This window comes from Vigna unguiculata, chromosome 9 (assembly GCF_004118075.2).
Source record: "Vigna unguiculata cultivar IT97K-499-35 chromosome 9, ASM411807v1, whole genome shotgun sequence".
NCBI classification, from domain to species: Eukaryota; Viridiplantae; Streptophyta; class Magnoliopsida; order Fabales; family Fabaceae; genus Vigna; species Vigna unguiculata.
Window position 1 is genome coordinate 34,312,357 of NC_040287.1, and position 17,414 is coordinate 34,329,770.

The following is a 17,414-nucleotide window of genomic DNA, read 5'->3' on the forward strand; positions in this document are numbered from 1 at the left end:
AAGTATAGTATAATTTTTTTTATTAGGAGTCTAAGTAACCTCCAAAAAATCTAACAACTCAATGAAAAAAATCATCTTTGTATGAGATAATCCAAAAGTTAGCAAAAATTAAAAAACCATTTCTTTTAACATCTTAAATGGTTTTAAAAAGTTTATTTCGAACAATAATGGTGAAGAGATGTAAAATCAAGTAGGATATTGCATGCTTACTAGTACTTGTCAATCCACCAACAAATTTGATCCAAATTCTTACTTAGACATCTTTTATTCGACAATCAATTAAGTGTTAGTGTTTAAAGAAAATAAAATCAAAAGTGTGATTATGTTATGATCCATACTTTTGAATCTGTCAAAGTGAGATTACCAAGTAGAAATTAAAAATTTTGTTTGAAGGGAATTGTTGTTTAAAAGTTATTGAAGATTTTATTTTAAGGGTAATAATGATTGGTTGACAACCATCAAATTTTTTAAGCCAGGTCAGAACTATTTTTATTACTTTTTTATTAAATCATATAATTATATTTTAATTAAATATATTATTTTAAAATTTTATAATTAAAAGAAGTTGTAATATGGTTGGTTTTCAAAAATTTGAGCGTCAAAATACTTTTTTTTTCCTTGTTTTAACTCTTATCTTTTCAACAAGAAGATTTTGAGTACTAATAAACTTTTACGTTGTACAAAGTGTTTAATTCGTTGGTAGAGTTATTAGAACTCGGTTTACACTTTAAAAGTCAAAGCTCTTTAAATACACAGTTTCTTATCGATTTTGTCATTGAGCTACCAAGTTTTTTTTTTTTTTTTAATGAAATTAATTTACGGTTATCTGTTGAGAATTTTCTATCGTAAACTTCTAATGATGGTTGTCAAATACTCTTGAGCTTCATGAATGAACGGTTAAGTATTACATTTTTGTTTTGATTAGTTAAGAAACAATGTATTATGTCTTAACTAGGGATGACGGTGTACGGTGGGACGGGACAGGAATGAATTTCATTATCTCATATTTATCTTTTTAGAAAATATTTATCCCTATTCTTATACTCAATCTCAAAGAATATCAAATTTTTGTCTTATCCTCATCCTCATCGGGTAACAGGTATATGTATAATCTCGTACTCATAGTCGTATCCGTTTTTTTACTACTTCAATATTAATTTTAATTAATTTTTATAAAATAATAAAAAATTAATGTAAAGAAAATATAATATTATCAAATATTCAATATTAGGAGGATGATTTTTCTTTAATATTAAATATTTTTAAATAAATTATAATTGTTTACATTTTATATTAGAATACCAAATAAAATTTTATGAGAACTAAAATATTTATTAAATTTGCAAACATTAATGAAACTTATTTGATAAAATTTAAAAATATTTTTGAAAAAATATAAAAAGAAAACAAATATTCAAATTACAATATATTTTAAATATTTATTTACTTCAATTTTGTAAATTCTAATGAATCTCTATTTTATACACTAATAAAAGTTATAATACATCACTTGATGAAAATGATGCAAAGAACAAATAATAAACATAATAATAAAACTTTAACATAGATCTTGTATCTTTTGAACTCCAATATATGTTGGATGGTGATAAAAAAATATTCATCACAATTATATTAAATTTTTATATTATAGTAAATAAAAGTTATTTATACAATTATAGTGAAAAAATTACAGTATAATTGATAATGAGTTATAAAATAAAAATAATTAGATAAAATATATCGAAATAATATTCTACTTGATGAAAATAAAAAACAAAATAAAAATATTAAAAAATAACAAATGTGTGTCTTATAAACAATTAAAGAGATTGTTGAAAGAAAGTGCACAAATGAAAACAATATATAACTAAGGGTATGATAAGATCAGAAATACCTTAGAGATCTAAGAAATTTTTTCAAATATCAACATATATACTCAATGGTCGACAAATAACAAAAATTGTTTTAGCGAAACAAAAGAGTTATTCAAATGAAATAAAAATTAATAATAATAAGTAAAATTTTGTTTTATATTACATAGTAAATAAAACATTTATGCTATTAATTACTTAAATTGAGAGTATTAAACATTCTCATGTGAAAGAAAAATATACAATAAATAAAAATATTAAAAAATAATAGAAATATTCAAATGTGAGACATAAATTTTTTTAATTGGCATACATCATTTTAATATAATTACATAAAGATTATGATAAGATGAAAAATATATCAGAGATGTGAATAAGTTTCATGACAAACCAAATAATTAAATAAATAATATATATATATATATAATAACTTAATTAATTGTGAATATTTAATAATTTAAACGGGGACGAATATTATGGTGAAAATATGTACATCCATATACACATCCTCATACCCAATCCAAAAAGTCGGAATTCTCTATACCCCAGCTAATACAGAAATTCTCCATCAAAATAGAAACGGGTTCGGACAATACATGACGAGTTTATTTGGCATCTCTAATATTAGCTGATACTCTTCATGGTTAAATATTGTTGCTTCTATTTTTTCAGCATTTGCTATTGATTTGTTTTTGTCTTTTAGGTGGTTGAGTACATTTGTTTATGCGAAAGCCTTTTGAGTTGTAAATGTATTTTGCGTTTAAGCATTTTATCTTTTCGCATTTTAAAAAAATATATTAAACACTAATTAAATTAATACTTAAATCGAAATCTAATTTCTAAACAAATCTAAAAAAATACACCGAATGTATTTTGAATCCGTCCAAATTTTTATTTATTTTTTGGCTGAAACGCACTTCAACCTTATATATATATTCAGTAGCAGATTACCATTAAAGTTTCAGTGTCCGTTGTATAGAGTAGAAACATTAATAAATTCAATTTGTTAGTACTTATAATATTCATGATATTGGCCATAATTTTTATTTTTTTTAGAATACTAATAATCAATGAATTTAGAAACATAAATAAATAGTCATGTTCCCTTTAATGTAAAGATCTGCATAATTTCTAAACAAAGGTCAAACTACGATTCGCAGCTTCGCATGGTTTTTCAACAAATGCAGCAGCTCCAGAAAGAAATTGTCCACATAAACGTCTAGAAGGGATCATGGGCCTTATTGGAGCAGATGCGGGTCGGCCCAAATAAATGTCTGGGAAAGAATCTGAAAGGTGAGGCTGAAGCAACCAATCAGGCCCAGAAGCATAAAAATTGAGGCTGACGCAATCACGTAAATCCCCGCATCGCTCACTTTCCCTCGAAACTTTCTTTGCCAACTCTTCCTCAAACTCAAGACTCTTCCTTAAACTTTCTTCAATCTCGAACCCGTCGTTAAATTGCATCTCTCCGTCGTCGTCGTCGACGATAGGGTAACCACACAATTCGCAGCAATCATCGTCTTCAGGGACCAACCTCATCGTCACTCTTTCACCTTCAGTTCGAACTTCCATAATGCAGTGTTCGTGGCCATCGTGACCACGGCTCACTCTCTCCGCCGTTATTATCAACCTTCCGTCACCGTTACATTCCCTCGTGAAAGCCCAAGGCATTTCTCCCATTTCTCTCATCAACGTTAATGGCGGTGGCAACTGCCTCTTCCTTTTCTCAATCCTCTCTCTGCACCTCATCATCACAATCGGAGAGTCAGGTTCCACCCTCCATTCCTCTACGTAGGTTATCATGCAGTCCCCGCTCTCCGTTCCGATCACGTCTCCCATTAATGTCGTTCGGAACGCCCACGAGGCCGGTCCCCACATCCTTGATATCGTCGGAGGCGCTGGTGATGACGGTTCTGATTCCACGGCTTCTTCTGGTGTGCAGCGATGAACAACTCTCGTGGGTGATTTTAATTCTGAGTGAAATAGGGTTTTGAGACCGGCTTCGCCTGTACGGCGTCGTTCTGGGGTACGTTTTGGGAACGCTAGTTTGGCTTTTCGCAGCAATATGAGACTATAAAACATGGATGTGATGTGCGATAGATATTTGCTCAACATTTCCACGCATATATGTCTTCCACTGTTTCCTGAAATAAGCATAGAAGTTTGTTCCAGTGGAGAGAATCATCCTCAAACAAATTAAAATAAATATACACGCATTCTTGATAAAAATTTTAAAATGAATGAGAAGATAAATTTTAATGCAATAAATGACATCATGTGATAGAAAAAAAAATATGATAATAAAAAGACTACTAATTTCTAATTCGTAATGAAATTAAATGTTGGCAATAGAATAGTTAAAATTGAAATTAGGATACCTCTAACAAATTTTCTAAGTTTTTGGTCAATGAATTAAAAAAAAGTTAAGTATAACTTATATGAGTACACATTAAAGATTGTAAAAAACATACATTTTTACACATTCAACTATCACCTGCAAATTATTCCTTCTACTTTTCTGTGAATAGTAAATTTATACAAATAAACACAGCATAAAAGTCTAATACTTTCTCTGTTCTGGGAAAATTCTACGTATTTATTTATTAATATAAGTATCATTGTCAACAAATATAACCCAGAATAATTTAAAGAATATATACATCTTTAATATATCAAAACAATAATATTATACCTTATCTATTATTTTTAAACATTATGAAACTATTCAAGTTTACTTACTGTTAAGGCAATATTTTTCTTATCTCTCTCGCATTATTCACTGAATTAAAAAGAATTCTATGTTCTCTCTCTACTAATTGAATTAAAAGTTATTCTATGTGCTCTCATTGATTAAAAATATACAAAGTATTATTTAAAGATAATTCAAAAAAAGTTATTTAATACCTATTTTATGAGACGAAAATTAATTTAGGATATTTTTTTTCTTCTAAAACATCATATTAAGAAGAGCAAATGGGGTAATATATTAAACTTAAACTAAAAATAAATAAAATATGTAAATGAAGTATTTGCATTGTATGTTTCGAAAAACAACATAAATATCATGTAGCTGGCAGCCAGTGAAGAAATTAATATGCATGATGATTACACAATTAATGCAAGAATTTTGAAAAGCAATTGTGGATTTGAATTGGGGATGTAAGGAAAGGCTAGGGCATGTATTTATGGTATTGCATCGTAAATAAGCAAATGTGGCGTGGTTGTGATCCATTTTTGTTATACATTTATAATTTTTTATTTTTGGCTTTTATATAGCCTTTCATTGATTCTTTTTCCACTATAGGCTTTCGGTGCATTTGGAAAAAAAACTAAAATAAAAAAGACAAAATAAGAAAACAACAAAAATAAAAACTGAAAATGCTGATTCTTAATGGGTTAAAACATGTAGTTTGTTCAACCAATTAGCTCAAACACCTTGTTTCTCTATAAATGTAAGAGTTAAATCAAGGCTAAGTTATCGTTTCTTGTGACTGTTAACATATATAAATACCGTTCCAGATTTACGAGAGCCATTGAACGGATTAACCAGAATTAACAATGTCAGAAAAAAAATTATTGAGCAGGAAGAATTACAAAAATGCGGGTAGAAATTATTGGATGAAGTTTGATGGATGAATTTGTTTAAAATTACATAGGGAAAAAAGAAGTATTACTTTTAATTCATATTAAATTCACAAACCATTTTTAAAATTTGAAAACCTACTATAGAATTATAAAGGGTTTTGACGAAACTAGAACGAAAATATAAATCTGAGATGAACCACAAAACTATGTTATCTATGGGGTAATGAATCGAACAGTGGTAAGATCTGAAAGTGGTAGCGAAAAAGACACGCAAGGATATGAAAAGAGGAGAAATCTTACTTTGGTACTGAGCCGTGAGTGAGTGTTGCCGCGTCACTTCATCTTCTCTGACACCGAGAAAGATCGGAAGAAAACAGAGAAAAGGAGAGAAAAATCATCACAACAAACTAGGAACGCATTACAGTGAAGAAAACGTATATGATGCATAGTGGCGTTAATTACCTTAAATACCCCTTGGTTGGCATAACTCGGGAATTGTGGAGAGTGGTCCCCACAGGGGTTTGGAGGGTACGAAGGTCTTTTGCGTTTCTTGTGGTGAAAGAATATGAAAACTAGTAGATGAAACAAAATCTGCGTTACGAAGGAAAAGGTGAGAGAACAAGAATTTCCATTAAAGGCATTCAACAGATTTTGTTTGCTTTTATACTCCTGTTGGCTTTCATGTTTAGATGCCAGCTAGGTTCATTTTATAACTCTTTAATACATTATTTATTACTGCATTTTCTACTTTTTCTTTTAATTATTTTCTCTGTTTTCATTTCTATATCGAAATAAATGTACATACACAAATTAATTAAAATATCAAGTAAAGTAATAATTTATTTGATTAAAACGATACTTATTTTTATCTTAAAAAAATAAATCAAAGTAAAATTCTTTTAAAACTTAACACTTTAGAAAAAAAAAAAAGAAAAGAAAGAGCACTAGCTAAAATTGATTGGAAATTACATATTGCATGAGTCTCGCTATTTGTTTTTATTTAATGTTTAACTTTGAAGTATAAATTATTTTATATACCTCTCATAATTTGATTAAATAATTTTAATTTCTATATATAAAAATGTAACATTGTACTGGAGTTATGCGCAAAGTCAAACATAAAGTTCGTTGTGTTTAAAAAATATATATAAATATCAGAACTGCGTTAAGTTTTTAAAATAAAAGAATTAAAACTATTTTTGACCAAAGAGTCAAACCATATGTTGTCCAAATTATTCCTTTACTTGATGGGATTGATGTGGTATGATATAGTTGGAAAATGTTTTTACATGATTATTGTAATAATTATATAGTAAGTGGAAAAGAAAAGGTAATAAAGATCAATGTTGTGTTTCCAATGAGTTGTTTGAGTGGTGTGCATGAATCCGTGTGAAATGGGGTGCAGAGCTACAGAAGAAATGGAAACGTTACTGTTGTCTTTGATGATGTTGTTTGCTGCTTGGATAGTTGTCTCCGATCCAATGGTTAGATAATGGTTGAAAAGAAACACAATTTTGATGGATTCAAAATTTGAAATCAAGTGGACCCAAACAATAAAATAAAATAAAATTCCAGAACATTGATTAGGGTAACATCCCAAAACTCATCTCCCAGATAAACACATGCTATTCATAATTACATAAAATATTATATATATATATATATATATATATATATATATATATATATAAACTTTGAAGAAATATACTCATTTCTTCGTACAAATTTGAAAAATAAACATTAAGAGAAAAATGAATTGATATTTTAAATTAAATATGACATTATTAATACATTTTACTGCAAACTAATGTCTCGTTAAATGAATGTGAGATTTAAAAATTTTAATAATTGAAAAAGTGTATAAATATCGTTAAATATTTTAAGTAATAGGTAAAATGGTTTGTTGGTTATAATTTAAAGAATTTATTTTATGTTAAAATATTTTTTAAGAGATATAAATTATTTAATTAGAAATATATTATTAGATGTTATGATATATTCTTGGATGTTGTTATATATTAGATATTGTTTAGAAATAAAAAAGATATCATGAGATATTGTTAGATTTTGTTAGATATTATCAGATATTTTTATTAAATAATAAGAAGTGATAATAAAATATTATATTTTTCTTACCAATATTAAATATAAAAATATAGGAGAACGAGGAGAATTTTGTTAAAAATCATGACAAGCGAAGGAATAAGGGAGAAAGATTTTATTAAGAATAAGGAAGAAGCGAATAGGAGGGGAAACTAAAAGCTTACAAATTTTAGTTGTTTTGACTATTTTAATTATTTTAACATATTTTAATTTGTATTTTTTTATCTTATTTGTGAAATTGTGAATATATAACAAGTTTTATTATGTATTGATGTTGTATGAGAAACTTATGTAGGGACAAAGGATGATTCTTAATATGTTTGCATGTATGGTGACTCGACAAGAGATGGTGAAGGGTAATTTTGCAAAGTTGTATCAGATGTGAACTTCATCTGAGCTCTTGAGAAGAATGATAGAAAGTGACACTTATGTACTTTGTCAGATAAGCTCTTGACGAGAGTGATGAGAAATGACACCTACAAGCTTCACCATAATCTTGGTAGCAGGGGGAGTGGAGCACTTATTCGGTGCCAAAGATACAATTCAGTTTTCTGACATGGAGATCAGGGAGATCACTAGTGGTTCTACCATTAATATGATAATATGTTTTCTTTTAATTGTTGTGTAATACAACATGTTTTTGTGTGTATGTATGATATGTTGTTTTATTTTATTTTTTATTGAAAATACCTTTAAACTTTTAATGTAATGAAAATTATTGCTATGACAACTAGTATTTATGTTAGTTCACCCGTTGATTGTCAGTTGCACGTGCGATGATGGTATTTAATTGGGAACATATAATAGTACAAGTATTGAGAAAGATGCACAAAACTAGAGATGATGATCAATATCGAAAAACGTTTGAGACAATATTTTAATCTTATATTTTTACTTTTCAATAAAAATTGTTTGGAAAATAATGATTTTTTTGTTTATCGATATTTTCAATAAAATAGGAATAAAATTCTATTTTAAATTATATAATTTGTGTTAATTACAATATTTAGGAATACAAATAATACTTTTTACAAGAAGCATAATTTATTTACTCTTAGATCTTCTATGTATTTTAGGTGAATTTTACATTTCGAATTCAATATAATAAATTCTACCTTGAATTTAATGGAAATTGATTTATGAATTTTTACCTCGTAATATTTTCTAATTTAATGTATTAATAAAGTCTTTTCATATATTATCAAATTCTCAAATGTATTGTAACCATTGACCATAACATCACTCTAATAAATATAAGTATGTTATACTAAAAATTGAAATATAAGTCAAAAGTTTCACATTTAATAAAATTATCGAAAATAACAATATAATAAGAAAAAAAATGTAATAAATCAATTTTCTTAATATATTTTTTATCAAAGATAATATCATAGTTTTTTATATAACTTTTTTTTAGTTCATTGATAGTGACTCTCTTTTTAGTTAATATTAATAAAAGAAAAATCACAGAAAGGCCCTACAGCCTAAAACTAAAAAAAAAACACTTAAAGAATATATTTGTTGATCTCTTTTTTTAAAAAACTAAAAGTGAAAAATATCTCAGTGTTTTTGTTTGTTTTACTATTGAAGGACGATGAAAAAGAAGAAAAAAATCAATGAAAAAAAAAAGAGAGAACATGTGAATACTTTTTGTTTATTTTAAGCAAGAAAATTAAGTGATTAGTATGAAATAGTTATTCATGTTATCTAAATAATCTTTTATTAATATCAAATGGTTAACAATCTTTTGAAAAAATTAAAAAATTAAAAAATTATAACTTTGTATTTTATTTTTATATTTCTTATGAAAACACAATCTTAGTATTCATGTCTATCCTCGGTTGAAAAAATGAGAGCATAAAGAAGCCAATTTTTAAGGGCATGCATGTGCACCTTTTCATAAATTAATAGAAAAATTCAAAACTACAAATATAGTAAATCATAATGTAAGAACCTAAGATGATATTTTATAGGGTGTTTAAAATAATGATATTCAAATATTTTAATATTAAAATGTTAAATTATAAATAGGATTGTATAAACGAGTTTCATTAATTATAAACACATTATCTTTCTAAAATCATTTTTCTAGAGTTTCCTCACTTTTTTTTGTGATTTCTCATCATTTGTTCATCTCATTGAGATTAAAGACCTCTAAGGTGATTTTGGTGACGAACTCTCCACTTATGTCTTATTAATTTTTTCAATTGAGTAAGTTGATTTTTTGCCTTTTTTTCTTAGTCTGATATTATTTTGTATGCATGTGAGTGATCCTAGCTCACATGCGCTGATCATGTTTGTGTTGTTCCTAGGGTGAGTTGTGTGTTCTTATAGCTTTGAGGGAGATTTGATACTCCCTGAGTTATTTGAGTCATCTTACAGGTAAAAGAAGCTAATTACAAAGCTTTTAAGTTATAGAAATATTGAATTGTTAAATTGTATGATGGTATTGTGATTTGTCTGTGTGTTTGATATGTAGAATGTACATGATTGTGTGAATTTGATTGTTTTAAACTTGAGGTTATTTACGTATAAATATTGGTTGAATGGGTATTGCATTTGAGATCAATTTACATTAATGATTGTGGTCAATTTGAGCTTGGTATGTGTTTGACATTTGTGAAAGCCATTGAGTTGTTTAGACTTGACTAGAAAGACATGATTATACAAAATCAGGTTCTGCAAAATTATGCAGACTCGCTGGTCAAGGGTGAGCTCGCTCAACGAATCCAAAGTCAGAGGCTCATTGACTTGGGAGTCGCTGAGCAAATCCAAAGTTAGGGACTTAGTGACTTGGGAGTCGATGGTCGAGTACCTACTTGCTCAGCGAATCCAAAGTCAAAGAACTTACTGACTTTTTAGTCGCTGGTCGAGAACACCTCGCTAGACAAATTTTGGAAGAATTTTTCTCTTTGAGTTCCAATGATTCACTCACTGGGTGAGCCATTTGGTCGTTGGACGAGTGAACATTTGTCACTCTTCCACATCTCGATGGTAGCGGACCAGGAGAGGTAATTTTGTCCGTCTAGCTTCTCGGAAGTAATGAAAGGACTTCCAGATAATGAAATAGCACTTCCAGAGGCCATTTCTGATCAAGGGAACAAAAACAGATAGCAAAAACAAAAAAATAGTGGAGATTTTTAAACGCCCTGGGAGATTTTCACAAGGGTGACGTTTGGACCTCACCGAAACAAAGTTTTAAGGGTCAAAACAATAGCAGAAGGCTCCGACGAGAGCTACGGAGGTGGCGCTGTGACGTTCCGAGCAGCAGAAGGTGGCGCGTGGACTGCACGTGCCTGTTCGTAGCGGAGAAGACGCGGCGTGTGGCGGCGCATGGACGGGGGGCTGGTTCCGGCACTGGTGGGGGTGGCTGTCGCTCGGAGAGGTGTTCTAGATCTAGTGATCGCCGGTGAAAACTAAGGTGGCCGGAGACGGTGGCCGGAGACGGCGGCCGACGAAGAATAGTTGCAGACAGCGACAGAACAGTGGCAGACAATGATGATTTAGTGAACAGTGACAGCTGGTAGCTTTGGATAGTGTTTAACGGCAGTGGACAGCTGCAGACAGTAACGAACAGTGGCGGATGGCGGCAGACAACCGCGCACGGCGAAAGTGTCGGTGGACATGACCAGACAGAAACCAGAGCGGGATCGACCCGCTCTGATACCAAGTTGAGATTAAAACAGAAAAAGATATGTTTGAGGGCTTGTAGAGTCCCCTCTACTGTTCTTGATATTTATATAAATAATAAAGGAGATACAAGGGAAGTTGAAACATTATAGGCTACAACTAGGTGGTAGGGTAGAGGTTATCCAACACTCAACCTCCTAGCTTACACATAATGATTGCCTAGATATACTAATTATTTCTACAATTTTAAACTAAAAATCACATAAAGTATTGAATAGTTTATGTTAGTTTTAATCTCTTAAAATTTTAAACCAATGATATTAGTCTTCTCTTCTAAAAATTTCATTATAATTTTAAACAAACTCTAACTTCAAATTAAAAATATTTAATAAAAAATGTGAATTTTAATACAAATATAACATTTATATAAAAAACTAAAATTTGGTCTCAATTTAGAAAGGTACAAAATTGTTCAATTTTTTAAAAATTGGAACTGAATTGAACCAAAATAACGAATTTAAGAACCAAATTGAGTATGAGACATGAACACTAATACGTGACAGTGACCTGAACACGTGATACTACTACTACTACCACATGATACGATATTGGTTTGACACATGACAATACTTTTTAAAATTAAAAAAAGTAAAAATAACTAAATTAAAAAAAATCATGAATTATCGCATAATATATCACAGTTTACTATGATTAATTATTTAAACGATGTTAACAAAAATAACTAAAATTTTAAAAAAAATTGAACTTTATTGAAAAATAAAATAGTAAAGTTGACTTGACAAAATTAAACGAAAATAAAAACTAAATTATTGTTTTAACGTATTGTTAAACATGAAAGTAATGTACGATAATTTTTTAATTTACTTTATTTACAGTGAATAAACTGACATAAATTAAATTAATATTAAAAATATATCTTATTTAACACATGTTACAGGGACATTACATTACATAAATATTAAAATAAAAATGCATTAATCAATACTAAATATTAACTAAAAGATCAATTTAAAGACTAATAATAAAATAGCATAGACTTATAATCGATCTTTAAAACTCAATGATTACGATTTAGGATCCATAAATCTAGAGTCGCATACACATATTACAAATCCAACTCTACTATCTATCTCAATATAACTATCTCAGTTTCTTGTGGAGACTAAATACTTTTGTTTCTTGTAGAATGGTAATATTAATACTATTACAGTTTTTTAACAATTTGTGGAAAAATAGATTAAATTGTTTCTGTCCATATTGTGAGGAAGTAAGACTTTTATTGAGAGTTACTGGGTGCATAGAAGTTGGCAGCATGCAATTCCAAATGACCAATGAACCAGAAAGATTGGTAGCTGTACTACAACTAAGAATTCACGGATCGAGAAGAACCATCATCATTACCTTTTATCTTATTCACCTCTCACTCATCACCCTTCTCACTCATCTTTCATGCAATCTCATACTATTAACAACTACCACTTACCACAAATCTTCCAAAATTCAAACTCCATTTCAAGTTCTAATTCACTTTTCAAAATACAAATTAAGAATTTTGTACGACAAATAATATTCTTCCAGATTACATATATTTGATACAATGAGAAATAATGACTCATTTTCATTTAAACTTTATACTTTAATAATTTATCTCATTCAAGCATCTTAAATTAAATCAATTCTAACAATGAAAAATACTATTACTCTATATTTTTTAATAGTTAAAAAAGAGTCATGTGTACAATAGTAGAGCTGCTAAATATGTATAGTGGTTTACAATCAGTGCGTTTGGCCCGAACATGTTACATAAAATTAAATTGAATTATAAGTTTATTGAACACTTTGTTTCGCTAATTTATAAGTTCAAGTGTTTAATCAACTTTTTAAATTTTAAATTTGTATCTTTCGTTTTTTTTCATTTTTTATTATTAATACTTTAATGTTTAATTGTGTCTACACCATCCTTTCTAACTAATTTAATGTATTTTTTTACTATTTTAATTATTAATAAAAACATTTAATAGTTAATTTTTTTAAAAAGTTAATAATTATAATTTGACGTTAATAAAAAGTATTAACAATATTATAATTTTGTACTCAAAATATAAAAAACCATATAATAAAAATATAACAGTTTTATTGCAGGGAGAAGTTGATTGCTTAAATAATGCAACGCTGTTAAAAATATTTTTTATATGGTTTCTTCTAATATTCTTGGCTAGCTTTTAAAAACTGATCATGGAAATATAGTGAAAGCACTAACTTAAAATATCTATTAAAATATTATCTGTAGTTGAATTCTTGTCAAATTTATGAATCAAATAATGTATTTTATTACAAGATTTTTAGTGTTATTTAACCAAAATAATACAATATGTAGTTATCACTTCAAAACTATTAGACGTGAAATATGAAAAGTCATAAAATATATCATAACTTTTACATTTAAGAAATATTTTTGAAGAACAATTACAGTTACGGTTACACTTATAAAAAATTATCAAAAGTCATAATATATATAATATTGAGAATTAAACATGAAACTAAATAAACTATCTTATATCATAACTTTTAAATTTAAGAAATATTTTCGAAGAACAATTACAGTTAGGAACTAAATAAATACACTCCCGGATCTTTTTTAATGGTCAGTGTTTTTTTTTTTCAAATTTTGCTTTTATATCTATCATTCATAAAATATTTTTATAGCCAATGTAAAACTTGTGAACATCCCAAACATGAACCACTCATGATAATATCTATTATAAATTAAAAACATAAAAATCTATAAAACTAGTTATTTTTACAAAGGTAATAAATATGAATTAATTTATATTTTTATTGCAGAACTTTTTTAATACACTACAAATGAAAAGATAATCTAATAATGAGAAACAAGGAACTGGAATATTATTGCGGCCAAAAAGGTGGAACATGTAACAACAAAAAATAGCACTAAAAGAACAAAAGGAGAATGAATTAACCCTGAACTGTTATACTACGACACTGGTCTTCAACCTGTTCTGCTCTTAACCTAATCGCAAATGGAGTGGGAGCTTCTTCTTCTTCTTGTTCTTCATCATCTTCTTCTTCTCTTTCTTCTTCCTCCTGATAGAGAGGAACAAGATGTATTGTGAGACGACCATTGGCTCTGTGCGTTGTGAAGCACTCGTGATGTTTGAGCTTTTCTTCTTTTAAGATCAATCTTCCATCCGCGGTGCAGTATCTCCTCATCACGAATTCCATGGGTATAGGGGGCGGCAACTCTCGCTTTTCCTTTCTCTTGGCACTGTTCTTGGAGACAACAACAGTGTTTGTTTCGGAGAGGACAATGTCGTCGTTGAGGTCAATGTTGCAGCTCTCAGTGCCGATGTAGTCATCACCATAGTTGAAGGGAGCCATGTGTGGGTGACGAGGAAAATATCTTAGGAGAAAGAGAAAAAAAAAATGAAGAGTGGGGTTTGAAAATGGTTTTGATGGTGTGTTTATATAAGTGTTTTGCATTGAATGAGAGGGAGGTTTTGGGGAAGAGGAAGTGACAGCTAATGTGCATGAGATGAAGCCAGGTTGTGTTATGTTGTGTTTCTCTGCCTTTGTCAGTATTCATTTTCCCAACTTCAAACAATTGGATGACAATTACGTAATACAGTAAAAGGAATATTAAATTCTTCAGATATTTTTACTTTCAGCAGGGGCAAAAATTTTAAAAACCTTTCTCAAAATTTATAATCCCATTTTCATTATTTTGTTAACTATGAAATTGAGTAACTCTAATTTAGAATGAGAGAACAAGAACTGATTGTAATCCTCATGTAAAACATTTAAGTATTATATTGATAGTTTGTCTCTTTTTAGCTTATATTTATCAATTTCAACATCTACTTTTTTTTTAATGTATTTGAAAATTCATCCATTTCTTTAAATAATTTATTTGAATTATTTCTTTTAATATGTTGTTGGTTTCTATATTTGTGTTACCTATTTAATTGATTACTATTTACAATTAATCTATGTTTTCCAGAAGACTATGTATATCATGAAGAAAACTTAAAAAAGTAATCATAGATTAATTAAAAAATCATTAAATATGAAAGATAAAATTAACTAAATTGTTTAATATTTCACAAATTATATAAATATTAGTGCAGGTACATCCCATTTCGAGGTCAACGCAGAAAAGAAAGTGAAAATAATAAATTAAATAACTGATACAACTGGAAAATAAATTTTGAGTAAGAAAATTACTTAAATATGCACATGTAATACTTGCATTCTCATTAAGCTACAATGATTGTGTCATCTCTAATTACATAAATACCATATCATTTTTAATAATTATGCCTTAACTATTCCTTTTAATATACAATTGTTTTTCTGTATTTATTTTGATTATTTTATTTAAATTTAATTATATTTTAAGTTTTTGATAATTTTATAAATCCATCATCAATCCAAACACAATTTTATTGATACATGTCACTTCAGATTTGTTACCTCATATAATTTTAATTTTATAGTTTTACATTTTTATAGTTTTATAATTTTATACTTTTACAATTTTATAAATCTTATAGTTTTATAGTTTTATATTGTACAATGTGACGCTCAACTACTAATTTAAATAATTATTATTTCATAAAAAGATGGAATAACTTTTTTTTTTAGAATACGATATTTTTAGAGGATACAAACAATAACATAGCTTCATATTCAACTATATATCAATAAATTATATTTTTGTAATTGTTCATGAAATATTACAAAAATATGTATTTGTATAATATTAAGAGTTCTACATCAGAATAGAAGATTATCTATATTTTTAATATCTCATCAAGATATTAATATAATTTATCCACGAATAAATCTTCAGAAGATCCACCAATAATATTTCGAACAACTCTCACTAAGCAGGTTCCCATTCTTCTCATGCAACATGTACATATGAAAGAAAAACATGAAAGAAGTGAGGTCTTTAGAAGCCTTAAATATCAATCTTAATAAACTCAACAAACAATACATACACGAGGCCTAGAATTGGAACCTACAACCACAAAACTAGATCTTGTTATACCAGACATATGGATCCATAATCCACTTCGGATGATCCATTATGAACATCAAAAGTTACTTTATGGGAAGTGATTAGGTAGTTGAGTATTTCTCATAAAACATTGGTACAATAATAATTATTTCTTTATTGAGAATATTAGTCATTTATAGGCCTATAATTGGAACCTACAACCACAAAACTAGATCTTGTTATACCAGACATATGGATCCATAATCTACTTCAGATGATCCATTATGAACATAAAAAGTTATTTTGTGGGAAGTGATTAGGTAGTTGAGTATTTCTCATAAAACATTGGTACAATAATAATTATTTCTTTATCGAGAATATTAGTCATTTATAGGCCTATAAAAGAGATATATACTCACTACCTAACCTTGGCGATACCGAGCAGGTATCGGATAGTTCCAAGTTCAAGTTTGGCCTATGAATATCCTAGTCCAATGCGCTATTCTGAACTATCCAAATATTCACCTACTCGGTAAAACATCCTTAGACCCCACCATGGTCCTTGCCTTTCATCTCGCAGTGTACCAAACTATGACTTCCCAAATACAAACACTCTAACACTGGTTTCATCTCAACTTATTGAAACCATACTTAATTGACACACTCTTGGATATTTTCAAAGGTGATAAAATGTGATAATTACATTGTATAAACTATACACAAAGAATATAAAATAAAATAAAATGGACATGTAATTTTTTTCTATCCAAGCTCATTGAATAAAATAATATTTACTTTTACTTTACATTCATTTATTTATTTTTAATTATAAAATAATGATAAAAATAAGAATTAGATAAGGATTAGAATAATATAAATAAATATAATAATAAAAATATAAATTAAACAGGACCAGTGCGTAACTGGAGATATATTAAATAAAATAAATAAACATGATTAGTACATAACTGGAGATAAATAAAATAAAATACATAAACAAGACTAATACATAACTGAAGATTAAATAACATAAATTAAATAAACAGGACCAATACATAATTGGAGATAAATAAAATAAAATAAATAAATAGGACCAGGGCATAACTGGAGATAAATAAAATAAAATAAATAAATAGAACCAATTAAATAAAATAAATAAATAGGACCAATGCATAACTGGATAT

General features: G+C 28.1%; 2 protein-coding genes across 2 annotated transcripts; both read right to left on the bottom strand.

Annotated features, from left to right (window-relative positions):
• Window positions 1-2,956: 2,956 nt before the first annotated feature.
• LOC114164712 lies at window positions 2,957-6,040 on the bottom strand. Its single transcript, XM_028049458.1, has 3 exons — window positions 5,919-6,040; window positions 5,757-5,803; window positions 2,957-4,015 (listed from the first exon to the last, which is right to left on the bottom strand). Exons 1-3 carry the CDS (start codon window positions 5,939-5,941, stop codon window positions 3,003-3,005), a joined length of 1,083 nt encoding a protein of 360 aa, XP_027905259.1. The 5' UTR covers window positions 5,942-6,040; the 3' UTR covers window positions 2,957-3,002.
• An 8,052-nt stretch (window positions 6,041-14,092) lies between these two features.
• On the bottom strand, window positions 14,093-14,726 carry LOC114195951 (protein FAF-like, chloroplastic). The gene has a single exon (XM_028086406.1). It carries the CDS (start codon window positions 14,709-14,711, stop codon window positions 14,187-14,189), a length of 525 nt encoding a protein of 174 aa, XP_027942207.1. The 5' UTR covers window positions 14,712-14,726; the 3' UTR covers window positions 14,093-14,186.
• Between the last annotated feature and the right edge of the window lie 2,688 nt (window positions 14,727-17,414).

Excerpts from the sequence above, each read along its gene's own strand:
- LOC114164712 (XM_028049458.1), bottom strand. The coding sequence starts at position 5,941 with ATGCCAACCAAGGGGTATTTAAG. Across the intron at positions 5,804-5,918 it reads CCAACCAAGGGGTATTTAAG|AGAAGATGAAGTGACGCGGC; the intron begins GTAATTAACGCC and ends TCTCGGTGTCAG. Across the intron at positions 4,016-5,756 it reads ACTCACGGCTCAGTACCAAA|GAAACAGTGGAAGACATATA; the intron begins GTAAGATTTCTC and ends TGCTTATTTCAG.
- LOC114195951 (XM_028086406.1), bottom strand. The coding sequence starts at position 14,711 with ATGCAAAACACTTATATAAACACACCATCAAAACCATTTTCAAACCCC.